Source organism: Trachurus japonicus, chromosome 13 (assembly GCF_045865225.1).
Source record: "Trachurus japonicus isolate A0001 chromosome 13, Traja_1.0".
In the NCBI taxonomy this organism is placed as follows: domain Eukaryota; kingdom Metazoa; phylum Chordata; class Actinopteri; order Carangiformes; family Carangidae; genus Trachurus; species Trachurus japonicus.
In genome coordinates, this window is record NC_140919.1 from 28,326,094 (window position 1) to 28,347,062 (window position 20,969).

Genomic DNA, 20,969 nt, shown 5'->3' on the forward strand with positions numbered 1-20,969 from the left:
AGTCCTTTTACCCAGAAGAGACCTCGTCCATACTGCTGAAAAAGATGATGGAGATTCCCTCAGAAAAACTGTCAACACTGCTGCAGACTTCTTATTTAATGTCATGTCCACTGCTGCAGATTATCATCTTAGTTGGGAAGATTTCAATATATGCTCAAGTGGGACAAAAGTGACTAAGAAAATCCAATTTATATGAACAAATTGACAGGAATATACTTCCTTTAATGACATTTTCTTTTACAGGTTGTCATGGCGGCAGTAAGAACACTCAATTTTCACATTTGACTCATGAAAAAGTTTTAAAATCTAGATGAGAAACATGGATCAGATTTTAGTCTACAAGAATATATCTGATGCCCATAAAGTAGATATAAACATTATTGCTTCCTCTGGCTGTTAAGTGAAACTATACAACCATAGCTAAATGATAACTGAACCTAGTTTCTATATTCACAGTGAGAGGCAAATTTGATTACAAAATTAGTATCAGACGAAGGTCTCAAATATCTTATCTTGTGTTGGTCTTAGTTTGTCTGATGGACATAAATTGAACACAGAGGAAACAGTCATCACGCAGTATCATTTTATTACATCACTTAACAAGGCGACGTCTCCTTCCTCATTGGAACAGATCAGAAAATATTCATCTTTTTCTTTTTCAGGGATTTGTAGTTTGTACAAATGGCAGACACACGCAAATGATTGGATTCGGAAATTTCATCACAAATGATTGAGTTGACGAGTGAAATATACAACGTAAAGCCAAACAGACGTTCAAAGGTGATAATGTGTGATAATATGTCCAAATTAAAAATATACAGTGCATCACTGACACGTGAACAATGTTCTCAAAAATATTGTTTTGATTTTTGATTGGCAGCTAGATTCAAGTTTTGCCCGTGAAGTCAACTCAACTGCAAAACGAGGTGGCGTTCACATGAGCGTAGTGAAACAGGCAGACAAGAAGCCAGACAGAGAGACAAAAACAAAACAAACCATCACATGCCAGAACTTCATTTTGAGTTCATCTCACTGGATGAACTGACGTTTTCTCCTGAATGTTTCTGAGATGACTCTGTAACCTTGTAAACTTTGGCACTTTCACTGGTGTTCTTGTTGGCACTAACTGGAAGACGAGCTCGTTTCTCCGAGGAACCAAAACTATTTTTAAGGTTCATTCCTGTCATTTGCTTTTTTTTTCTGTAGCTATTACATAATGAAAGCACATGCATCACTTTGCAAAATGTAAATGTAAAACTGAAACATCATCACATCTGGTAACTTAAATCTGCCATTTGTGGAAAAATAATGCTTCATTTGCCATCCAGTGTGACGACTTACTCTTCTGTTACTTCATCGCTACATCATTCATCATTACCATTATTTACAAACAATAAAGGGAAAATGAGCTTTTATGAGATGTGTAGACATGTGGGCACTCGCCCAGCGTCTTACACCACTTCTGTTTGTTGCCTCTCCCTCTCTACCAGAACAAAAACATCTTCTCTGGGAGGTAGACTGGAGCTTCATATCATGTTTACATCTTATGAAGCACAATATCATCTGCCTTCTTCATATTAGCACTGATTAATACAGAACAGTTTGAAAAGCAAACATGAATGCCTCCTTCACAATGATTCGTTATATACTCATGTGTCAAATATAAATGATTTGTTTTTGTCACGCTGTATCACAAACTGCAGCTCAGTGCTCAATAACTATTTTCAGTGTGTAAATTTCTCTCTCAGTGCCACTTTTAACAGTCTGACAGTCTGAACGACTTTGCTCTTACGGCTCTCTCGTTTCTGCATGACATGGGCACAACATCCATCCTACAAACCTCTCAGAACTGCTCTACAGGAAGAAATCTCATTGGCTGAGTTAAACACCTCTTTGGGTCAGAATATCTTCATCATCTTCATCAAATGAGAAGGAGCAGTGGGGGAAAATTAATTCACAAAAACTGACCACAGTTTGCAGGTCACAGGAGCCGAACTGACAGCTTATAAGCTACTGTACTTAGATCCAAAATCCACGGTCATGAGTGAACTGGTACATTAGTGATTTAGTTTGACTCCACCTCCTTAAGTTTAATTCAACCAATGAGAATAAAATCCACAGCAGCTCTGCCTCAGACACATGACATACTAGTCAAAAGCTTACACCACCAATGCTCAGCGGTTATTTCAGTGTCTCATTTTAAGTATAGAACAAATACATAAAGAATCAAAGGAATCAAACAATCCTAAATTTCATTATTCTGACTCATCCAGCAGCTAAATAAACGTGTGATCTTCTCTACAGTGAAAATCAAGTATTTCTCAGTAAGTTTGTTCCAACACTGTTGCAGAAGTTCCCACTAATGTTCTTTCACCTTCTGTCCACTACTCCACTTCATCGCAAACCAGCCCCATGTGTTTACATGTTGAGACTGTGCTGGTTTTTATCGTGTGAAGTTCTCTCTGGTTATTTCTCCTAATGTTTTGGGTCACCTTTGGTTACCTTTGTACCATTTAAGGTAAAATGAGAGTGGTCTAAAACTTCTGACCAGTAGTGTATTTCTACCAAAGTAAGGTTTATTAATCTTCTGAAATAATAAGGAAGGAGAAAAGTCAGCGTGGATGTGACTCTTCCTTCAACATAGTGGTGAGTAGCATGTAACCACACTCCAGATGGTCTTTGACAGCCTGCCAGGATCCGGGTGAAGAACAGGAATCAAAGTGGGAGGTTGTTGTTGGTGGTGAACAAGGTGGTTTGTGTAATGAAATCACTCCACCAGTATACATCAACAGGAACTGGAGGAGACGACATCTGAAACACGAGGTGCGTCACGCCGTTTTCATGGGTTATGTCTTCTCAGCGCCTTCGGATGGAATAACCAGGGAGAGTGCAAAGAGTCAAAAGGTCAGTCAGTATTTGACGAGCAGATAGGACGCATGTCACGAGTCTTGAGAAACCTGTTGTTGATCTGTCTGACCCAGCTCTGGTTAAAACCTGCAGGTGTACGCTGAGGAATCACTACAACTGGCTCTGCACAGTTACTCCATGATGTTTCTGTTGTAGTCATATGAAAGCCGTCGCTTGGCGGCAGCGCTCTGAGCGTGCTGATTGGCTGAGGGGAGGCCAGGGGAGAGACGCCTGTTGGCTGTCCAGGGAGCAGCTCTGCTTTCCTGCAATAACAACACAAAGAAAGAGTGATATTACACAAAAAAAAAACTTCACACAATCAATCCAGAGCTTTGAAATCCAAGTGTTGATAAATCAATTATAATGATCAATTAATTCACCAAGTATGCTCTATTCTCTATGTCTGTGTCTATGTATTTTTTTTCTGCCGGGAACCTTTGGTGAAACAAATAAATTTAAATTTAAAGAGGTTGCGAAAGGCCATTATTCTCTATTTTAATAAATAAATAATGTAAGTAATTAATTAAATATTAATCCTATTTTGATTAACCATGCACACCCCTACTCCCTGCTAATGTAATTTATTACCTTGCAACTAGTTTTGATTTTCTTCCCCCCAAAAATGTAAAAACTAAATTAATTTAAAGAGTCCAAGAATTTCACTGTGCGTGCGGAGGCTCATGGGAAATGTAATGTGAAAACACTTCACTTTCCGAAACTCCTCGTAGTCCCTTTAAACTAGTATATGCCTTTAGTTCATAGTGCATATACTTGGGAAACTTATGTATAAAAGTCTACGTTTAACACCTAACATTAAAGTTCATAAAATCAGTAGTCGTTACAAATAAGAAATGAATCAGGACCCAACTGTTAATTGACTGTTAAAAGCTAAAAAATACTTTTTAGATTAATTCAGAACAGTACATATATTAACAGATAACACACAAACTAAATGTACACATGTTTCTGGCCCTCTGTGCTGGAGAAAGACTCTGGAGAAGAAAACCTCACATTTGCATGTTGTGCAGGTGCTCAGTTATTTTCTGACATGCTGTTGTTGAGCTGTGAGAGCAGTCCACTCACTCCCTTCCTTTATCTTCAGCTGTGAAGTGTGAGCTGTGTTTTGCATATAACAGCAGTCACCTTATTTGAATCAAGCATCAGTCAAACAACACTATCAGTTAATTTTACATGCTGTTAAGCCTGCGTCTGCGCACTCACTGTAACAACCTTAAAGCTTCACAAATTGAAACTGAACACTAAGCGCTATGTGCTAATTCCTCTGTGTGAAACGATGGGGAAAGTGTGTGTCGTTGGGCAGAGAAAGCATGTAAAATTTGATTATTGGTGTTGTCTGAAACACGTCAGCATGATGTCCCCTCCCATGTTTGTCAGAGAACGGATGTGGTCTTTACTCACAGTGTGCGGCTGCTCCAGGTGTAAAGTCTTGAGCAGCAGGTCACGAGACACACCACTGGCTCTCTTGTATCTCTGGCCAATCATTTTGTTCAAGTCATGGAAACTGTCCAACAGCCTTTGGGATCAAACACCAACACACAGAAACGCAAACAGTGATTTGATGCAGATACAGATGACAGACGCTGTTTTGCTCTTGAATAATACACAAACATCAGTATTTCACACACATCAAAATGTGTCCAGTTGACTCCAAATTGCAGTTCACCACATAAACCACTTGGTGGATAAACACATCATTAAAAAAAAAAAGTTATAGTGCGTAATTTCTATCGCTCCCTATAGGATTTCTGTGTTATTACAACGATACGGCCGGCACCTTATACTGGCGTATGGCCCGGTGTAACCCGCCCCTCCCTTCCCCACCGCTACCGCTGGTCACTCTCTTTCTTCACCAACAGACCTTCTGCCGAACGGGAAGGCTTTTTCTTTTTAGTAGGATTCACTTCTGAACCTCTTGGTCGCTTCTAGCAGTGCCATCCTCCCCCCTCCCTTCTCGTTGTCAGGTAAAACAGAACGTGTTATTTCCCAGGAATGTCACCAAAGACACCAAATACAAAAAGAACAAATACTGAAAAATACCACGAGGTGCTAGAGGAGCAGAACGGCTTAATCAGCGTTATATCATCTCCTCTTGTAGTGGCTTGGGTAAACTGATATACTGTATACAGACACGTAGAAGTTACGCACTATAGCTTTAAGGTTGTCCTATTTGAGCTCCACAGAACTGTACAAGACCACCTTAAATGAGACCTTTATTTACACTTCTTCCCATGAACTCCTGATTCAACACTGCAGCTCAAACTGTGCTGAAGCACATGCAGAAATCTTCAACACTTGACATGAAAAATAATTCATTTGTTGTGGTCATGTGGACTGTCATCGCGAAGACTCAGTGAAGAAAGAACTAAAGCTTTCAAAAGCACGCAACCTACTACTATTATTATTATTATTATTATTATTATATATAGGTACCTTTTTTTCCTATGAATAACACTTCATAGAAACAGACTATTCCATCCCTTCACACTGCATAGGTTATCATTTTGGTGGTTTATAAAATTAAAAACTATGAAATTCAAAATCCTCCATGTCATTTTCCTAATTACAAGCAGATCATATAGGATTTTTTTTTTCTGTGGGCTCTGATATCTTCTGTTACAAACTGGAGGAATGTGTCAACACACGCAGTAAACCCCACAGCTAATCGATGGTCATACAGTAAATAGGCAATGATATGGTCACGTAAATGCACATGAAGTGGACTCAGGAGGTGGAGACAGTTCACCTACCCCTGGTCCTGGCTGGCTCTGCCCCGGAGGAGCTGGGTCAGAGTGGGAACATCTTCGTGGTCACGGGAGTCACCTGAGGACGAGCCAGGCAGCGAGGGGAAGGCTTCAGCAAAGACAGACACCTACGGGACAGGCAGAGGGAAAATAAAATCTTTGTTTTTTTCAGCTGAGCATTTAAAGAGAGGACTCCAATGAGGACTGAAAGAGGAAAAACAAGTGAACATGTTGCCTACATACAGCCATGATCCATCACCTTTTGCGTCCCTCTTTAGCTCGTCATCACATGTGGAGTTAACACTTGGTTTTCATGGAGCTAACAGCAAACAGAAACACTCATTAAAACCCAACACTCTTCTTCACTGCAGCTCTGGGCTGAGCCTTCACTGTCCACTGGGACCCTCTTCCTGCAGCACTCCCATCTCTTTTCCATCTCTGACACTGACTCAGACTGGGATAATGTGAGTGAGACATTAAAGTACTGGATCATTTTAAGTCTAAAAACTTAGTCACCCACCCCCCAGGGTTGTGCAGAATGAGCTGTGCTGCCATGGTAATGGTGCAATGGCAACCGGGGAGAAAAAAAGGAAAAGAAAAAAGAAACAACATGGCTCATAATTGCCTCTGCCAAGGAGGTTATAGTCTAGGGTTTCTTTTGTTTTAAATGCAAAATGAAGAAAGATCTGGAAACAAGCTGTTGCTGCAGATCTGCACTCAAGTATTTTGTTTTCTTTAATTGGAGTGTGCAGCTGAGCTAGCAGCTCTGTGAGGCTGTACAGCAGGACACTGAGCTGAATGCTGATGGCAAATGCTGACATGATGTTGAAGATGCAATGTTTACCACCCGTTTTACTAATGTTGGTCGACGAGCACTGCCATCCCCAGACACATTCATAAACACTGTCTGTACTCTGACACAGCAGAGGCAACTACCGCCTTTAACGTTTGATAAAAATATGCGACTCCCGTTTCACCAATGGATAAACAATACTGAGATGAATATAAGCAAGATAAGCAACACATGAGGTGCAGCAGACTAGACTACAGCAACTCGCACTGTGCTGGAAAAACCTTGAAAATGTTCAAAAAGCGTCTTATGCTCCAGATATAAATGAAACATGGCTAAAAACTTGTAAAGAAAAGCAAGGGATTGACAGAATGGACAAACCTTCAGGGTGACCAGTGTCCTTGTTGCAGAGCACTGACAGGAGGAAGGAAAACACGGGTGTTGCTTCATTATTGTAAAAAAAAATTTACATATAGAAAACATCTATGGAGCTTTTACATTTACTCTATGGATTATTGGCTCATGTAGGTTCTGGGTTTGACTCCGTTTCTGTGTGGAGTAGCTCTGTGGGGCCTCATCAGTCCAGACACATGCACATTCATTGACGACTGCCCACAATATAACCTAGGTGTCTGTGTGAGGTTGTCTGTCTCTATATGTCGGCCATGTAATAAACTGACAACCTGTCCAGCGTGTACCCCGTCATCACCCTATGTCAGCTGTGAATGACCCCTCCTCCCCCTGTAACCCTGCAGCGTGGATAAGCGGTTTAGCTAATGGATGGACGGAGCGAGGCACGTGTCATTATGTAGGACTCTAGCTGCCAGAGGGGGGAGACAAAGTTCAGTGCTGCGGCTTTAAATCTGTGTTGTTACAGTATCCTGTTCGATGCTGCTCAGTTTGTCCTGTTGTTTCAACAATGTGGACAGAGGTAATACACACAGTGGCCCTCATTTATCAAACTTGCTTGGGATCTGGTGTAGATTCTGGTGTAAATATCAGTGTGAAAAAGCCCTACAGGTGAAGCACCATCTACTGGTCAAAGGTAGAAATGCTCTACAAAGTCAGACATAAGCCACAGGCCAGACTGTGTGAAACTGCATGGACTTTCTGTGTGTGTTTCTCATGTGTGCGTTCTTGAGGAAATGTAAGTGCTTTCTACTTCTTAGTGATAGATATTTTTTGATCGTTTATTCCAGTTTGTGTTGTTACATGGAAATATTTGAGTTAGCCAAGTAGCCTGTGGCTCAGTCGTTGTTAGCTCTGCCTCTTGCTAGCACTGCAGCTAAACTGGATGCCTGTGATGGCCTAATAATGATGAATATTTCGTTTGTAGCACCAATATTGCAATTCAATTTCTTGTTGTGATTGTAAGTGTACCAGAAGTTTAAATGTCAAACTATTTACTAACCCTACCCCCCTAACCCTATAACATATTTCCTGTGGTTAATGTGTAGTCCAGTAGCCTAATTTTAGGCCAAAAAAGGGGTCAACGTTGAACAAATTGCAACAGAAGCAAACTCCACTGATTTTGTATCCTCAACATGTACTGAGTGAGGGAAAAAAAGTCCCGAAGAATCCCACTAGGGGAAAGTTTAGAAAAAGACCCAAAATATCCCATTTACGCTTATTAATTACTTTTCTCACGTGAATAGGGTAAAATTTTTAACCTTTAGATATCTCCATGAAAATTACTGAGTTGATTACTTACGTTAAGACAAACAAAAAATGTATTACAAGTTTTTTGAAATTCTTTGTTAACATGAGCAAATTTGCATAAATTTGCATAAATTCCACCGTTTTGACGGCACAGTATAAAGGTGCTGTGGTGGTACCAGCTTGAAAATTGGAATGAGTTGACTCCATCGGTCAACCAACAAGAAATCACTAACTGCAATTTTTCAAGATAGCCACATCCTTAGTAGAGCAGGTATGAGCAAACAGTGCATAATCCAATTACGTATGGCTAATTCGCATAGTACATACAACACCTGATAGCCTAAATGGGTTCCATTCAGACTTTAATATTAAGTTTTTTAACTGTAATATGTTAACAAGACTGAACAAGACATTTTCACCTGCTATACCCAATGTTTAGATCAGGTGTTGTATGTATGCAAATTAGCCATACATAATGTCATAGCTGCTCTACTAAGGATGTGGCTATCTTGAAAAATTACCACCACAGCAACTTCATATATACATGTGCCGTCAAAACGGTGGAATTTATGCACATTTATGCAAATTTGCTCATGTTAACAAACAATTAAAAAAAAAAAACTTGTAATACATTTTTTGTTTGTCTTAATGTAAGTAATCAACTCAGTAATTTTCATGGAGATATCTAAAGGTTAAAAATTTTACCCTATTCACATGAGAAAAATAATTAGTAGGTGTATAAATGGGATATATTTGGGTCTTTTTCGAAACTTTCCCCTGATGGGATTCTTCTGGGCTTTTTTTCCCTCACTCAGGACATGTTGAGGATACAAAATCAGTTGAGTTTGCTTCTGTTGCAATTTGTTCAACCTTTTTTCATAAAATGACTGGACTATTGATAGGCCTAAGGCTCCAATGCTGTTACATATAAGATTTCTCCTTGTGCCTTGATTTGATGCTCTAACCGAAATCAAAGTCCATATCCGCCCCCTCAACCAGCAATCCTTCTTTCAGATGCGCACCCCCCCCCCCCCCCCCACAATCAGCGTGCGCCAAGTGTCACGTGTGATTTACGAAAAGTGTGTAAGCTGCTGATTTCGGTGTAGAACCGGCGTGGTGGTGATGAATCTGGCAGCTGAAAACATCTTAATTATCATAATTTAAATGTCACGCCCCGATATATTCCTGCTTAAGAGGCCTCGTCCTGCCCACTTTATGACATGGAGACATGGAAGACGGCCAAGAAGAGGGACTTTAATGACATTACCACATTCAACAAGGAGGGGGCGGCACAATTACATATCTGGGAATCAATGGAGGATAGTTTCTGTGATTGGTACAAGTGTCATCACTGATGGATGGAGGCTGCAGACGCACCCAACACCGACCACGTTAGGAAACCCAGCGATCTCATGAAATGCTCTTGCAGTTTACTAAACCTAAGTGAAGTGAGAAATCAGAGCATTACTGCCGTGAACGTGGCTTAATAACTGTCAGCACTGATGTGATAGTTCGGATGATGGAGGGATGTGAAACATGCGTAATCCCTGCTGATCAACTGCACCTGGACAGGTAGATCACACCGGAGAGACTCGTCCGGCAGAGAAAGAGACTGAGCAGCCGTTCATCACTCTTCTGTTGCAGGATCACGGAAGTTTCTGTCTGTGATCTAACAATACTGTAACAGGTACCGTCATTGACTGTTTCTGTTTACACAGCTGATTAATGAGCATCTGTCATATCGTGGATTTTAATTCACCTCATTGCTCAAAATAAAAGTCGAGTTAAGTTTTCAACACGGACTTGATGAATATGTGGTTGTGTCGTATTTATTTATTTATAACTAATAAAAACAACAACATGAGGTCCACATCGCTGCATTAGTATGGTTTAATAATCATTCTGACACAGCAGCACTCTGCATCTTCTACGCTGGTTCAAATGTGCGTAGGCTACACCTAGTCAGAGCTGGCGTGAGATTTCTGTGTAATGGAAGCCCTTTTAATTTGCTTTTAAACTGTTTTAATGACATCAAAGCCTGGTTGGCCTTAAATTTTTTAAATTTTAATGAAAGTAAAACAGAGGTCATCATTTTTAAACCTAGTGGCAGTCCAAGGAATTTTACAATGGACCTAGGTCCCTTTGGACCCTTTGTCACTCCAGTGGCCACAAATTTAGGAGTAAAAATGGATAGTGATTTTAAACTAGATACTCAAATCAATTCTGTAGTAAAAGCCGGGTTTTATCAACTAAGAATGCTTTCAAAGGTCAAACCGTTTTTATCGTTTTTAGACTTTGAGAAAGTTGTTCATGCTTTTATTACTTCAAGACTGGACTATTGTAATGGTCTATATATGGGTGTTAGTCAGTCCTCACTCTCCCGTCTGCAGCTGGTCCAGAATGCTGCAGCCAGACTTTTGACTGGTACACGTAAATTTGACCACATAACCCCAGTCCTTGCATCGCTGCACTGGCTCCCAGTTCATTTTAGAGTTGATTTTAAGATTTTAATGTTTGTTTTTAAAGCTCTTAATGGGCTCGCCCCTTTTTATCTGACTGACCTTTTAAAGCCCTATGTCCCCTCTCGGTCCCTCAGGTCCACAAACCAACTGCTCCTGGAGGTCCCTCAGACCAGACTCAGGGGTAGAGGGGACCGTGCGTTTTCTGTTGCTGGCCCCAAACTTTGGAACTCCCTCCCCCCTCACGTGAAACAAGCCCCTAGCCTAGCTGTTTTTAAAACACGTCTTAAAACGCACTTTTACTCCCTGGCTTTTAACACAGTTTGAAATCCTAATTTTTTAGCAACTATGGTCTTATTATTTATTGATTTTGCTGCTTTTTATCTGTTGTGCTTTCTTATTGAATGTTGATTTGTTCACTGTTTTTTTTGTGTAAAGCACTTTGGTCAACTTGGTTGTTTTTAAATGTGCTCTATAAATAAATTGGATTGGATTGGATTGGATATCCTACGCTCACGTTCAGATGATAAATGCTGATCCTTGCGGTAGATTTGGTGTACACCTATTTTTTTGGTGTACGGGCGTTTGATAAATGAGGACCAGTGGGAGGTAGGTTATGTAATACTTCTTCTGCTCCTTCATTATAAAAGTCATGCTGGTGAATTACAGGAATTGGTTCTGTAACAGACAATGATATGCTACAGGACAACAATGTGACCTTCACCAACGGCATGCTTCTTATTGCTTGATATTACTTGATGAGTTAATTACCTGTAACCTCTGAAGGTTGAGTCTGAATCACAGTAATACAGTGTTTCGGTGCTTTACCATCCCTTCACTGTTTTGTGTTGACTGATGCTAAAAACTGAGACTCACTGCAGTTTCACGTCCAGACTGGACTTAAATAAAAGTAGGACCAGCGGACTTTGCTGAGAAACAATGGTTAATACAGGCTGTAAATAGGAGTGACATGTCTGTGGCGAGCTCGTGCCGAGATTGAGCACAACAGCAGAGCACAGGGGAAAATAAAGTTCAAATGTTCGAGTCATTTCCTACCTCGGAAATTATTACACTGGTGTTTCAGCATTTAATTTGAAGCAAAAACAGAGGCACAGTAGGTATCCATTTCTGTGTGTGTTTGCCTGCAGAAAATATTAAATCCTTTTGACAGTGGCACAGGTGAGACAGATTTAATTAGGCAATGCCACAGTATCCTTGTGGCATTTCTTCAGAAACCTATCCATAACTAACATTCATAGACCAATTAAGAGTGAAGATCATGACTCTGTGGTGGGTGTATAAAATCGACAGCTTCAACTACACCCAACTCAACCCTGCAGCCAGAACAACTGCTTCACCAACCATCAACACATCTAATGGGCATTCATACAGTACATCCTCCACACACACACACCAGTGGTGGGTGACTTTATCTCCGTGCAACATGTTGTGTTAATCTTGTGGCTGTTGAGATTTCAGTCTGGACCAAAGCAGTGGACCAATCAGCTGACATCACCACCCACAGGGCCTTGTCACTCTCCAAGCTAAAGGTATATATGTCCTGATTACTGGACTGGGCACATGGCTCATCAGTCAGGTGCAGTTAACTGCGGGAAAACCCTGGACACCACAGACTGATTTGACATGAGTCAAAAGAACAGCTTAAAGGGATAGTTCACCCAAAATTAAAATTTCACTGGGATTTGCACTGACACAGGCAGAGCAGTGAACTGAGACACTGGGAGCTTCCGCTACAAACAAGCTTAAAATATAGACTTATTTAATTTTTTTCGGAACAATTTCTCATGTCGGGGCTTCAATACAAGAGGGACATTTACAGACGAGCAGTATGGAGGTATTTGGATGTTTTTTGGTGTGTCTTTTTGGACGAAGAAAAGTGAGCCCCGTTTGCTACCGTCATATGGACATGCAGTGCTGCGCTGAGCCCTGCTGTAACTCCAAGAAGGCATGGAGGACTCTGAAACTTCTCCCAGCCCTTAGTTGACATGAGGGTGAGTAGAAAATGAGTGAAATTTGAATTTTGGGTGAACTATCCCTTTAAAAACAACTACTAATGCCCCAACAAATGAGGCATGTAAACAGACACAATTATGACAACAATGAATGTCACACATAAGTATCTATGTTCACTGAACAGATAGACAAAAGCTCTGAACAGGGAAATCTACTGTCTGTTTGCGGAAGACCAGATATGTAACTGTACCAGGTTCTGATTGGCTGGGAGCCTGTCTCTCCTCTGCTCCACAGCGCTGGTTGGCCACCACTGTCCCGCCACGTCTTGCCCTTCATCTGATGAATCCTGAGGGAATGCTGTCCAGGCGTCCTCTGATTGGTGGAAGGAGCTGTCCGTCCAGCCTGGCGTCCAGTGGTTCGACTCCCCAGTGACTGTGTGGTTTCCAAGAGCTGTTTTCAGACACACACACACACACACACACACACACACACACACACACACACACACACACACACACACACACGGTCTTCAGTACAATGTAGCATATGTGTTGAATGTGTCTTTGCAGTGTTGTGTTGTGAGATGTGAATAGCTCTCATGTGACAGGGATGGACACCCAGCTGAACCTGCATTACACTGATATGATTTGTGAATTAGTGTGGGACAGATGGCAACAATACACAATTAACTGTCTCTGCCAATGAGGATGAGATTAATTATTCAGATTATCTCATAAAGGCTCAGTTTACCCAAATGACAAAATACTCTCAGCCGCACTTTTCTTTAGCCAGATAGTTTTTTTTTTGTACTTTTACACAACATACATTACATACACAATTCAATCTGTTTGCTGGATCTGGTTATTATCAGCCATATACTGTATATTTTTTTGTTCTGTTTTCTTCTTCTTCGTTTTGTACTACGGTATGTGCACAGGGAGTTGCTTTGCTGTGTTGTTTTTAGCAATAACAATAAAATTTTCTGATTTGATTTGGTTTGCTGAAATTTTATGAGACTTCACCACACAGCAACATCCTAGTTACAGTGTTGTTTTAATGTGTCCTGTCATTAAATAACTGTAATGAAGAAACTCAAGAGAAACGTTGGACTTAATAATTGCTATTTCACACAGATGCACTGATTTTAAATTGGTAAACAGTATCAGACAAACCTGAGTGCAGTATGAGAGGGGAAAGTGGAACTGTAAAACCTCTATGTTCAGCTGAGAAGTTGAATTTATTATTACTTTAATCACATAATTGCAAGGAAAGAAGTGAGTGAGTGTATCTGTGTGGTCTATTTGCTACATCAGACACTTCAACTGCAACAATTCACTGAAAGAAAACAGTCCAGTGAATATTTGTGTCCTGCTGGTCTCATGTTTTCCACCACTTAGGCCTTGCACGATACATCTATCAAACACTTTGCTCATCTACGTGTGAGTGTGTGTTTGTCAGACTCGTTCTCTTACACCCATTGCTGCATAACCTGAGGCTAAGAGGACCTCCCAGTCCCAGGCCCTGTGTGCCCCCTCCTCTCTTAGCCCAACTCTGAATGATTAATACCATGTAGTGAAAGATCGGTGAGGAATCCAGGTCAGGACAAACTACTGCCTTATTTCCACTGAGAGCAAGTGGTGCTTGCTTACAAAGGAAACACACACACATTATCACAGGAGTACTGCTGTTACTGGTAAACAAATGTTATTATTTCATACATTTAAATTATATTCTTGTCCAGACATGAAATTATTAATTACCGATTTTACTCAGACATAGGCTACATAATTAATATGTGTCTTACTTGGGGACAATACTGTAGTCTGAATATTTTAAGACCTTTAAAGCAAATCACATATATTTGACTTGTCAGCAGAACTTTTTTTTTATCATCTTGGCTGTGCTCTTCTCCTGAGTTGAAGATTATTCTCTTTTCTGTACAGTTCAAATTATTGTTTAGCAAACTAGTGATTAGTCTGGATGTCTGACGATTCACATTCATAACATTAAAGATAGATGGCTGAATACTGAATACTGTTAACGTCTATTTCTGCCTGTGATGTGATACTTTTGAGAAGAATGAAATCTAAAATAACATCAGAAAACAGTTTTCATTGGAAATCATAGTCACTATGAAAACTGTTGACACTGTGCTGTGCTGATTATCCAGAGTAACAGAGATATCTCCACACTTGGCTGAGGTGACCCTTTGGGAAATAAAGGGAGACTTGATGACCCTTCCCACAAAGGTCTTTAGACAGTATTTCAGAATTACAGAGGCTCAACTAATAAAGCCCTTCCCAGTCCTCACTCATTAGTCTTAAGGAATATGTAATAATAAACACAGAAATGTTCTTTATGCAGATAAACCGAGATGACATGAATAATGAGTAAACCTCGGCTTAGCCTTGTTTGGCCCTGCAGTGGAAACTGGGCTGCTTAGGCGATTAGCTAAAAGGAACATAATGAGGGAACATGAGGACTGATTAACACTGGCTGTTAGAGAAAAACAAAAAGGCACACTCCAACATGTCAGACACTCTGACGTGTTGCATGTGTCTATGTCACGAGAAAGCTGACTCTGTAAGAGACAGTTTATGCTATCACAGTGGTACATGCTTGGTGCTGTGGTAATGAGTCTTACGTCAGTTTTGGACTGTGATTGAGAGCTGTGTGGCTCCTTCAAAATGATTGACCTGACGAAGAGCACACTGCTCGAAATGTTGTCCTTTTTATAGTCCTCTAATAAATTTTGTATATTTGGGAGCTACGACAGTGTGGCGAGTCCTTTCTTGTTTTTGATATTCGTCTCCCTGGACTCAGCACCTGGCTGCACTTCTGGATGTGCGTGAGCCCTATTTTGTTCATCCTTCAAAATGAAGACATGGGTTTATGACGAGAGACAGCTTTGGTTCACACGTGCTTTTGCTCTTGATTCTCTCACTGATTTGAAGTTGTCAGGGGTCATCCACGACAACCACAGGATTTTATTTATTGTTTTGGCTGTTTGGTGATTGTCTGTGGGCGGTTTTAACAGTTCATTTAAAATCATTAGTCCTTTTATGTAAAAAACTATTAAAAATTATTTCCCATGGCTTCAATCATGTGTGCAGGGACTTTGACAACAAGCTTTAAATTCTTCTTTCTTTAAATTATTTTATGAACATACTGTAAGGTCAAGTTAAACTTTTTTGTTTTTTAATTTCTGTCATCATACATCATAAGTACAGTTCAGATGCAGTCTGACTTGAAATGTCTCACCTGCATGGCCCTTATAACTTAAGAGCTAACAGACTTTTCTGAATAGAAACCAGGAAAATTGCATTCTATGATCAGATGTGACATTAACTATCCATGAATTGTCTTAAAATTTAAACCAAAACATGCAAAGCCACTGGCATGTTGCTTAAAAGCCGAGTGCATTTGCCTGCATTCCTGAAGCTTCACAAAAGGTTACAAACGCACAAATACCCTGTGTGAGTGTTGTTGTTCCTACACCAACTACAAACAGAGAGCTTTATGTCTTTATGTCTCTACATTTGTGCATTTCTGCTTCACTTCTGAAGCCTTTTAGTGTCAGGATTGTCAACTTTAGTCAAAGATCCTTTGTCACATCTACGACAGACAGAGAGGCAAATTTACTTAAGCTGCACATGGGTGGAGAGACAGAGTAAAAGAGAGAGAGAGAGAGAGAGAAAGAGGACGGAGAAGGCTTGCTGGCAGATATAGAAAGAGACGTTGAATGACAAACTAACAACCATGAGACTCACCGACACTCTCACGGCTCCCACAAGGCACTGAGGCAGACATGGTGAACCCCCCGCTCCAGGCTGGCTCTTCCTCCGCATACATGAACACTCCAAACTCATCTTCCTCCTCCTCCTCCTCTTCCTCCTCCCTCTCCTTCTTCCCTTCTGCAGTGGCCACGGTGCAGCTCCTCTCCTCGTCGCCCTGTTCCTCCAGCTCTCTCCCGTGCCTCCTCTTCCCTTCCTGACCTCCTTCTCCTGCCGTCGCTTGGAGCCCCCCTACCTCCTCCTCCTCCTCCTCCTCCTCCTCCTCCAGACAGGCCAGGCTGGTTGCCATGGATCCCACGAGGGGCAGAAAGGGGTCAGGATTAGCCGGGGAGAGTGCAAGAGAGGTGGAGGGACCGGCGCACGATACGCTGGAGACGTTGGCGCTGGTCTCTCCATTTTCTTCAACATTGGTGATGTTTGTTTCACCACAGATTTCTTCATCCTGCTCCTTCCTTCCCCTGCACTCGTCTGCAGACTCCTGTAACCTCCTGTTGTTGCCTTCGACATAACTATTCTCCTGTATGCTACTTTTCACATTTAAGTCCTTCTTTGTTTGTTCTTCACCTTCATCATTATCTGGCTCTTTGCAGGTGCGCTCCCTCCTCCAGATCTCCTCAGCTTCCTCGGGATCCAGTCTCTCCCCTTCTGACTCCAGCTCCTCTCTCCGCTCAGACCCAACGGTCCCACTGTCACAACAGTTTTCTGTCCCAACGATGGAGGGATCTCTGTGTCTTAGAGGTGAAGACGAAGCTTCTCCCTCCTCCAGCTGACTGTTGTCTTCCTCATTTTTAAAAGAAAGCTGAGGTTTCACAGTGTTAATCTCCTCCGTCACTGGGTTCGGTTCTTGAGGCTTAAACCTGCCAAAGTCTTCTTTACCCATGACCCCAGGGGCGACCTCCCCCGGCTGCCACCCTTCAAGGTGCTCCCTGGGACTGCTAAGCTGCTGTCTTCCTACTACCCAGCTGGACTCTGGGTCAGCAGTGCAGATGCTGCCCTCTACAGGAGTGGAGGAGGCAGCGCGGGTGGAGACGTCCTCGCAGCAGTTGGACACGACTGAGAAATCAGCAGGAGTCTGATTCAGGCTCTTTTCCTCTTCCTCAGGAGCCACTTCGCCCATCTCACTCTGGGGTTCTTCATCTGCTTCCTCTGCGCTTTCAGAAAACACACTGGCCACTGTTTCTTCACAGGAGTGTCCGGCTGGTTCTCTGTTGTCAGAGCCTCTGTCATGTCCTGGATTAAATTCATCAGTGGACTGAGCCGAGTGAACGGGGATGAAATTGTTGTTTCCTGTTTGTATTTTCATAATCTCACAGTCTGAATAGGCGCCCTTGCTGCAAGACGTTTGCAGCTCCTCATTGCTGCTGGCTTCTCTAATCTCCTCACCATCGCAGCCGCAGGGGGATTGTGGGTGAAAACGCTTAGATTCTGGGTCAAGGTCTGGTACAGCCAAAACAGAGTGAGAAGGCTCCAACTCACACGGGCCTCCCTTCTCCTCCTCCTCCTCATTCTTTTGCCTCTCCTTCCTCATTCCTTTCACCTCACCATTTAGCCTGTTGGAGACGTCTCTTCGCTGACTTTCGCTTCCCTCACCTTCGTCCTGGCTTTCCCTTCTCTGTGCTCTCTCTCTGCATTGAGTGCAGGTTTCAGGAGAGACATTGTGGCAGCAGCGGGGACTTCTGCATGCTCCCTCTCTCTCCTGTCTGGCTCTTCTACCATCCTGCTGCGGGCTGGGAAACTGTTTACTTTCCAGGCCTCCTTTGTCTCTCTCTTCCTGTGTTTCTCCTGCAGGATCCTCCCCTCTCCTCTGCGGCCTCTCTCTGCCCACGCCTGTTTTCTCATGGCCAGCTGCATTTCCGGACTTCCTCCATCTCCGGCCTGATCGCACTCTAACCCTGTTCGCTCCAGACTGTGCCGGCAGAGTTGGCCCATTGTCCCTCCTCCCTGCTGCAGTGTCTCTTCTTCCTCCTCCTCCTCCTCCAGTCTTCCCCCTCAGCCATCCTCCAACCACACTGGAGGCTGCACTGCTCGTCGCTCCGGATCCAGGCTTCGCTGTCGAGTACAAACAGCTTCCTTTCTCAGTCCGGAGAAAAAGGCATTGAGTCTGTGTCTTCCCGCTTCCCTCTGAGGTCTTCAGAGTGGCGACTGTTACCAGAGCGCCAATGCCAGGCTGTCTTGCATCCAGCCCTAAGGGAAGCCCGTACCCCATGCGACCCCACTCCCTGCTCAGGTAAACATCTGCAGGCCTGGGGCAGGAAGTCAAACTGCCACGGCCTGCAGGTGGAGCTGTTGGGGCTTGTCCTCCTCCCAGCAGACCACCGGCCTTACAGCGATTCTTAGAGCACAAGACCCAGGCTCTGAGGCCCCGGATGAGGGGCAGGTCTCCCAGGCCCAGCTCCAGTCTGCTGGGGAAGGGCAGAGAGGTTCTGGAGCACTTCTGGAGCATCTCCCGGGTGGAGCCCGTCACGTTCAGACAGGGGTAATTGTTGTTGTTATTCTGCTGAAGCATGATGCTTGTGGTCTGCCTCATCTATGTTTTAACGGATTGTCCTCACTTATCCTTAATCAAAATGCAGCCTGTCAGGTCCAGTTGAGTTTTCATTTGTGAGAGGAAACGCTGCCACAATCAAGGGTCTATTCTTGACTCAAAGCGTGACAGTGAAAAAGTGAGAAGATCTGAGTTTAGTAACACTACTCTGGCCATTGTGAAACAGCTGATAATAGTTGGCACTGGAAGAGAGGGACAGAGAGCTGACTCTCTTGTCAATGTCATGTCTTAACAGTTCATCCACACGACATCTGGGTTTTTGGACAGAAGACATGAAAAACAGAGTCAGTTGTTTTCTTCTGTTTCCCTTTATTGCTCAGTAGCGTGGAGTCTCCTGATGAAGAAAAGGAACGCCCAGGTCAGACGTCCAGCTGTCAGTGCTGATGATAGAGAGGATAATGGGATGTTTGTTTTTCTCCCAGACTGATGCTCAGCGACGCCGTCACTGTGGGCCGGCCTCGCGTCACAGTGGACTGACTCAGCTGTCACAAAACAACCTACAGAGGAGTGGGACAAAACAAGGAAATTAAAAATGAGAGTGATGGGCATTCATGAAAGAGAAGACCTCAGCAGTTAACTGTTTGATATGGTTAAAACAGCATCATGCCAGGAGAGGACACTATCTGGCTCTCACCTGCATTTGTCTTTACAGTAGATACAAAATTCTTTAAAAAATAAAATCAGCAGAGCTTTGGTTTGACTCTGGTTTACTGGATTACAGCTATCCTGTTTGTGGGGGTGTGAGCCTGTCAAAGGTCATATTGGAATCCAAGTGGCTTCTTTTCATCCAACTCCTACACAAACAGGCCTTAGTTTTCTACAAAAATGTGCCGTTCACACCATATCCAGCATGGTGCCAATTAGATTAGCTGTTGCATCAGCCGCACATTTATCAAATGGACCAAAAATGAAACACAGGTGGCCACAAACCCATAAATCCACTCCTCGTGCCTACACGGCTAAGGGTTTAAGTGACTTTAATAAAGAGCCTCATGCATGAGCGATAAAAATAGGTTTGGGCCACGCATATCGCACTTTTAGCCTACTCATATCAGCAGGCTGTGTACCACTGTGAGGCGGATGAACCACGTCAAACCACACACTGTACCAGCAAAACCAGTATCCTCAGCCAACATGCCCTGAGAGGACTAAAGCAGATCTGTTGTGTCTCACCTCAATCGATGCCTCGGTGTCACAGGTTCAGCCTTTAAATAAACGTGTCCTTTACCTAACGTGTCCCTGCTCGCTTATTGTTTACAGACGAAGCCTATCCATCCCTCCGCGGGCTCTGGAGTATCCTTCAGTGGGATCAGCGCCACCACATCCCTCCAGTCGGCCTGCACCACTGGCGCTACAGCGCTTCAAATCAGTCAGATATGCGTTCAGGTCTTTCCCATCGTCTGAATTAAAGCCGAGTGCAGCGCTGGATCTGTCCTCGGTGTCTCCCCCAACTCGTTCGGCCATTGCGCATCATCTCATCCACCGCGGCTCGGCATCACGCGCCGCCGCATCTTACCGCAGTAGCCTCCGGTGCTCTCAGCGAGCAGGATGACGGAGAGCTAATTTGACTTGCAGCCCACTCACCTATATGAGGGGGGATTGGTGCCTGTGAGAGGCAGGGAGAGGTGAGGCCAGCGGAAGTGTATAAGGGGTTGTTGATGCCACACTCTTACAGTAATATTGCTGCTCATGGACGTGCACAGACACTTCGGGGACAGGGGCCCAAGTGAGAAAGAGGGCTCCTCACACATTTTTTTCACCAAAGAAATATATTATATATATATATATATATAGGCTATATATATATATATATATATATATATATATATATATATATATTTCTGAATGAACATGTCTAAAATAAAAAAAAAAAACATAGCCTAAGTAAAAATAAGTAAGTAAAAAGTACTTTTAGACTCTTTTCAATCATTTTTAATTTTGATAGCCCTCGAATAGATGATATAGCTATGGCAAGAAATTGAAATGAAAGTCAAGTCAGTCTCATATTAATAAATAAATAATGTGTGTAGGGGTGTAACGGTAGCCTACCTACAAGTCACAGTTCGGTACAGGTTCGGT

At 42.7% G+C, this 20,969-nt stretch overlaps 1 protein-coding gene across 1 annotated transcript; it reads right to left on the reverse strand.

Annotated features, from left to right (window-relative positions):
* Window positions 1-569: 569 nt before the first annotated feature.
* On the reverse strand, window positions 570-20,437 carry LOC146976175 (uncharacterized). Its single transcript, XM_085795724.1, has 6 exons — window positions 20,064-20,437; window positions 16,322-19,387; window positions 12,802-13,001; window positions 5,676-5,797; window positions 4,327-4,441; window positions 570-3,170 (listed from the first exon to the last, which is right to left on the reverse strand). Exons 2-6 carry the CDS (start codon window positions 18,870-18,872, stop codon window positions 3,039-3,041), a joined length of 3,120 nt encoding a protein of 1,039 aa, XP_085651850.1. The 5' UTR covers window positions 18,873-19,387; window positions 20,064-20,437; the 3' UTR covers window positions 570-3,038.
* Between the last annotated feature and the right edge of the window lie 532 nt (window positions 20,438-20,969).